This window comes from Anoplophora glabripennis, unplaced genomic scaffold (assembly GCF_000390285.2).
Source record: "Anoplophora glabripennis isolate ALB-LARVAE unplaced genomic scaffold, Agla_2.0 scaffold398, whole genome shotgun sequence".
In the NCBI taxonomy this organism is placed as follows: Eukaryota; Metazoa; Arthropoda; class Insecta; order Coleoptera; family Cerambycidae; genus Anoplophora; species Anoplophora glabripennis.
In genome coordinates, this window is record NW_019416485.1 from 119,552 (window position 1) to 123,952 (window position 4,401).

At 31.8% G+C, this 4,401-nt stretch overlaps 1 protein-coding gene across 1 annotated transcript in view; it reads left to right on the forward strand.

Moving 5' to 3' along the window:
* Positions 1-4,401, forward strand: part of LOC108909206 (neuroendocrine convertase 2) — a 134,187-nt gene that overhangs the window by 58,554 nt on the left and 71,232 nt on the right. Inside the window, exon 7 of the mRNA XM_018713462.1 lies at positions 2,461-2,673. Coding sequence (XP_018568978.1) covers positions 2,461-2,673 — 213 coding nt within the window. The remainder of the gene's footprint in view (positions 1-2,460; positions 2,674-4,401) is intronic.

Here is a 4,401-nt window from a genome sequence, read left to right on the forward strand (position 1 = left end):
TTTTTGCTATTTTTTTATACTTTTTTGCAATAACAATTAAGCCCACGTTTTTTTTTATTTGCATAGAAAAATTATCATTTCTTATGTTGTTTAGAAGCCGTTAAAGCAAAAATCTCCGATCATATGCGTTTTACCCAAGTCTACCCTTTTTAAAACAGATACCGCCTGGACTACTCGTATAATCATTGTCTTCACTAAATATTACCCCCCTTACTTACGTACTTAAAGATATAAATTAGGCTGTGAGCGTTTTAGTGAACTGACCCAAAAAATGTGATTTTTGTTTTAATTCAGAATTCAAGCCGTTAAATTGATATCTATCAACTGCAAAGTGAATCAAACCACCTTATACTCAATGCTACTAGTTGGGAACACAAAGCTAGTTTTGACATTTTATATTCTTTATAATATTAAAATATAATTGCAATCTTATGGACTAAGCCACAATCAAAAATCAAAAATAAAGGTTTATCTTAAAATTTTCATCATTAGGATGCGGATAAAACTTATAAGTGTATTTTAAAAATGAATGACATTTTTTAACCACAATTTGCCTATATGCAATATTGCTTAGTTTTGGAGAGTGAAAATCATTTTTTTTTTCTGATAATTTGACATCTGTTTATTCCTTTTCACATTTTACACATATTCTGATATATTTAAAATCAGTGACGGCTCTTAACTTCTATACCAGGAAGGGTAGAAAAATGTAGATACAAAGTATTGAAAAAAAATTAAACATAATTGGGTAGTTTTATTTTAACCACTATTGAAATATAGGGAAAATGTGTTCAACAATATTTTTTATATTGAAAATCCATTCTTCTGCTTTTGTCCGAAATAAACTTTTCAATTACTTTTCCATTAAAGTTTGGTATTTCTCGCACCATTGATTTTTCAATAGATTGAATTGCATGTGCTGTTAGTGTGTCTTTACAATCAATTTAAACTATTACAATCTTTTAAAAAGCACACAGGAAGCAATACGTAATAAAATTTTACACCACACCTGAACAAATTATGTTTAACAGAGCCCAAACTACATAGTAAATATGCGCTACTACCAGTCCGTCTTTCACTGCTGCGCGACGATAACCGTGACCACCGCTGTAAACACTTTACAGATGTAGAAGCGAGCTACGCAGAGCCAATGTATTCAGAATTTTTGAAACGAATTTTGCAAGTTGAGTTAAATTGAATGCATAGTAGTTAACATTTCCTTTTTAATGTGTTTCATAATGCTAATCTATTTAATTACCCAGATAACATTGTAAACTAAATTTTAAATTACTTTTTTTACTATTTCAAGTCCCCCCCCTGTACCACTGTCTAAAACGCATATTGCTTTTGATTTCAAGAAAAAAAATATTTTAAATTATTAATTCAGAGGTGCAGTCAAGCTTTTACAATCCTCCCACATGCCACCCCACGTAAGGTATTTTTTTCATTACTGTTCCAGTCTCCGTTAGGTAAAATCAGTAGGTAAATTTTAAAATTTACTTGGAGTACTTATATCTCGAAAACTAAGCAACACAAAAACAAAAGGGGGTTGAAATAACGTAATTTCATCTCTAGAATGCGCCTTTAAGTTCTGACTGAACCGCAACATATTTACTTTATTATTCCAGCCTGTGGTTTCGTCTACAGTTAACCATAATTTTTTCCACTTGAGTCCTCCGTATGTTATTCTTAGGTTCTTCTTGTGACTTATGACATGTAATGTTCCGATTGACGGCTTCAGAGTAAACCCCTTATGTAAAATATTTCGGTCAAAATAATTAAAAATCGTTTTGGACCAGACATGTAGTATATGCACACTGAACGCAAATATTAATAATAAAAAATACTATGACGCATGAAAACATTAGATACACCATTGACAGAGAGTGAAAATGCCTTTAAAGTAATATATTTGATGGGTTAAATGAGGAAAGTATGATCATAAAATATCTTATAGGTTGTCCTTTGAAAGAAAAATGTACCCTCCTAGCAAATATTTATGGTTCAATTCAATTTTTATATACATCCATCTAGAAGTCTGGTAGAAGTATTTTTCATGTAGCGGCAAAGTTCTGCTTTTAGGTACTGATCCCTCGTATCTACTCCACTGATTAACATATTTAAGTCATTTTCTTTTTCTCCTAATTAGATAAATCCCCTATCCTATCCTCATCCTATCTTCCTATCTTCAGCCTATCTTCATAATAAACATTTCGCTTAAAATAAATTCAAAACTAAAACCTGGAGTACTTATGAAAATACTCCCTATTCTAAAATTTACGAATTGTTTAACACTTCTGCGTGTCTTATTTTCACGGTTGGAAAATTTTTTGTTCATCTGTAGGTATGGCCCATTATTATTGTACTACATAAATTTTTATATTTTCCTGCAAGTTTGAATTATTACGAGTGTAAACCTCGTTTCCCAATAGAGCGCTGAACTTTTAATTTCAATCGCAGGGGCGCAACGGCCTGGGGAACATCTACGTATGGGCGAGCGGTGACGGCGGAGAGGACGACGACTGCAACTGCGATGGGTACGCGGCCAGCATGTGGACGATAAGCATAAACAGCGCCATTAATGACGGACAGAACGCACACTATGACGAAAGCTGTTCCTCGACTCTGGCGTCAACTTTCAGCAATGGTGCCAAGGATCCCAATACCGGCGTTGTAAGTACATTTTCAATTTTCATTTGTAGAAAGACAGAATTCGTAAAATAATATATCATCCTCTTTAATTGCGCATGAAAAGATTTCTCTTTGAATATAATAGACATTAATGAATAGAGATTCGCGGATATTATACTGATTCTCCCAACTGTGCACCGAAACATCGAAACGGTGAATTTGAAGCAAACTTATTTTTGTTAAAAAATTGATATGAAATGTCAAATTTGTCAAAATCATAATTTATTAGCGTTCTGGAAAACTTGATATTCAAGAAGTGGCAAAAAGTAAGGACTCACTGTACATATATTAAAATCTGCCAAACGTGTGAAACCAATAAAAATAAAGTCAGACCGCCAAAGAACTGTGGGAAAATGTAGATATCATTATACCAATTAAATTGTGAAAGTTAAGAAGGAAGTGGTCTCTTCAATTTGAGCTTCTGATATTCCCAACTAAACAAAAGTTGTCATTATGGGTGACTAAAAACCGCAACTATATTTATTGCCTTCTAATGATTCATATACCAAATGTTTTAATCTGACCAATAGTGAGAGCAATTGAATCAGGCACTCTCATACTCGTCCATGTATCATAGTCCCTATAGTCCAGCCGGCAGAGGCCGAAAAGTTACTGTTGATGACATTTCTTTGACAACTCGGAAATAACAGGATTACTTTAAATGATGAGTGCAATAACAAGCTAATTTGCTGACAAAGTATTTTATCAGGAAAAAAGTTATTAACAATTTAACCGTGGAAAAATTTTTTTTAGTAGTTTTCTTTAAATAATTCAGCTTGTACTTTGTACGAAAAAATGCTTAGGGCATGATTTTGTTCTTAATAAAAATAGCTACAAAACCTACAGGATGTTTTTCAATGTTTATGCCGTTTTTTATTATAGCCCTGTAACTTTTCAATTAAGAAAATATTTATACGTTAGAAAAACGTTTGTTCTACAGGTGAAGTATCTAGTGCCTTTTTGTATAATTCAACTATTTTATCATATACATACCTACCAAATTCATTGTGTCGTCACGGATTACACAAAAAATTGTTGGTATTTATAACTTGAACATAATTTTTTGTATACCTATCACGTACAATACATCATTCGAACTATAGGATGTTATTAAATTGTTTTTACAAGTTTGCGCAAGTCACTGGAATCTACACAAAAAAATTAAATACATATAACAATCTCATTAGAAAAGTCAAACATTTTCAAAAATAAGTAATTATAGGGCATCATATAGAAAATACCTAAAATAAAAAAAAAATGTTCTGTGTTAAAACGAATCAACATATTGAGATGTAATTTTCGTCATTCAGCTTTTCTCAAAAATAATTCCCGCGACATTTGCAGTATTTTTTCAAGCTTTTCCGGGAATAAAAGAAATCTTCTAAAAGTGTTGAAACTGACTTAACTTGTAGTCAATTTTAAAAAAGTTATTTTTAAGCGCATCTTGTTAATAACGCTAACAGTGTTTTGACATAAATAGATACCGGTACCTAGTATATTTTTCTGGACAGTAATTCCCTTATAATAGATAAATATCCCTACATGAGAAAAATCAGGAATATCGTAAGGAGTCAACAATTGTTACTTACCTTAAGTAACTTATCAGACTTTTCCATAGACTTCTCAATAGTAGCACTGCAGTAGGATATTTCAAAAGTAAAATGTGCTCATATTAAGTAAATAAAAATAGCTTTCAATGTTAAAAAAAAA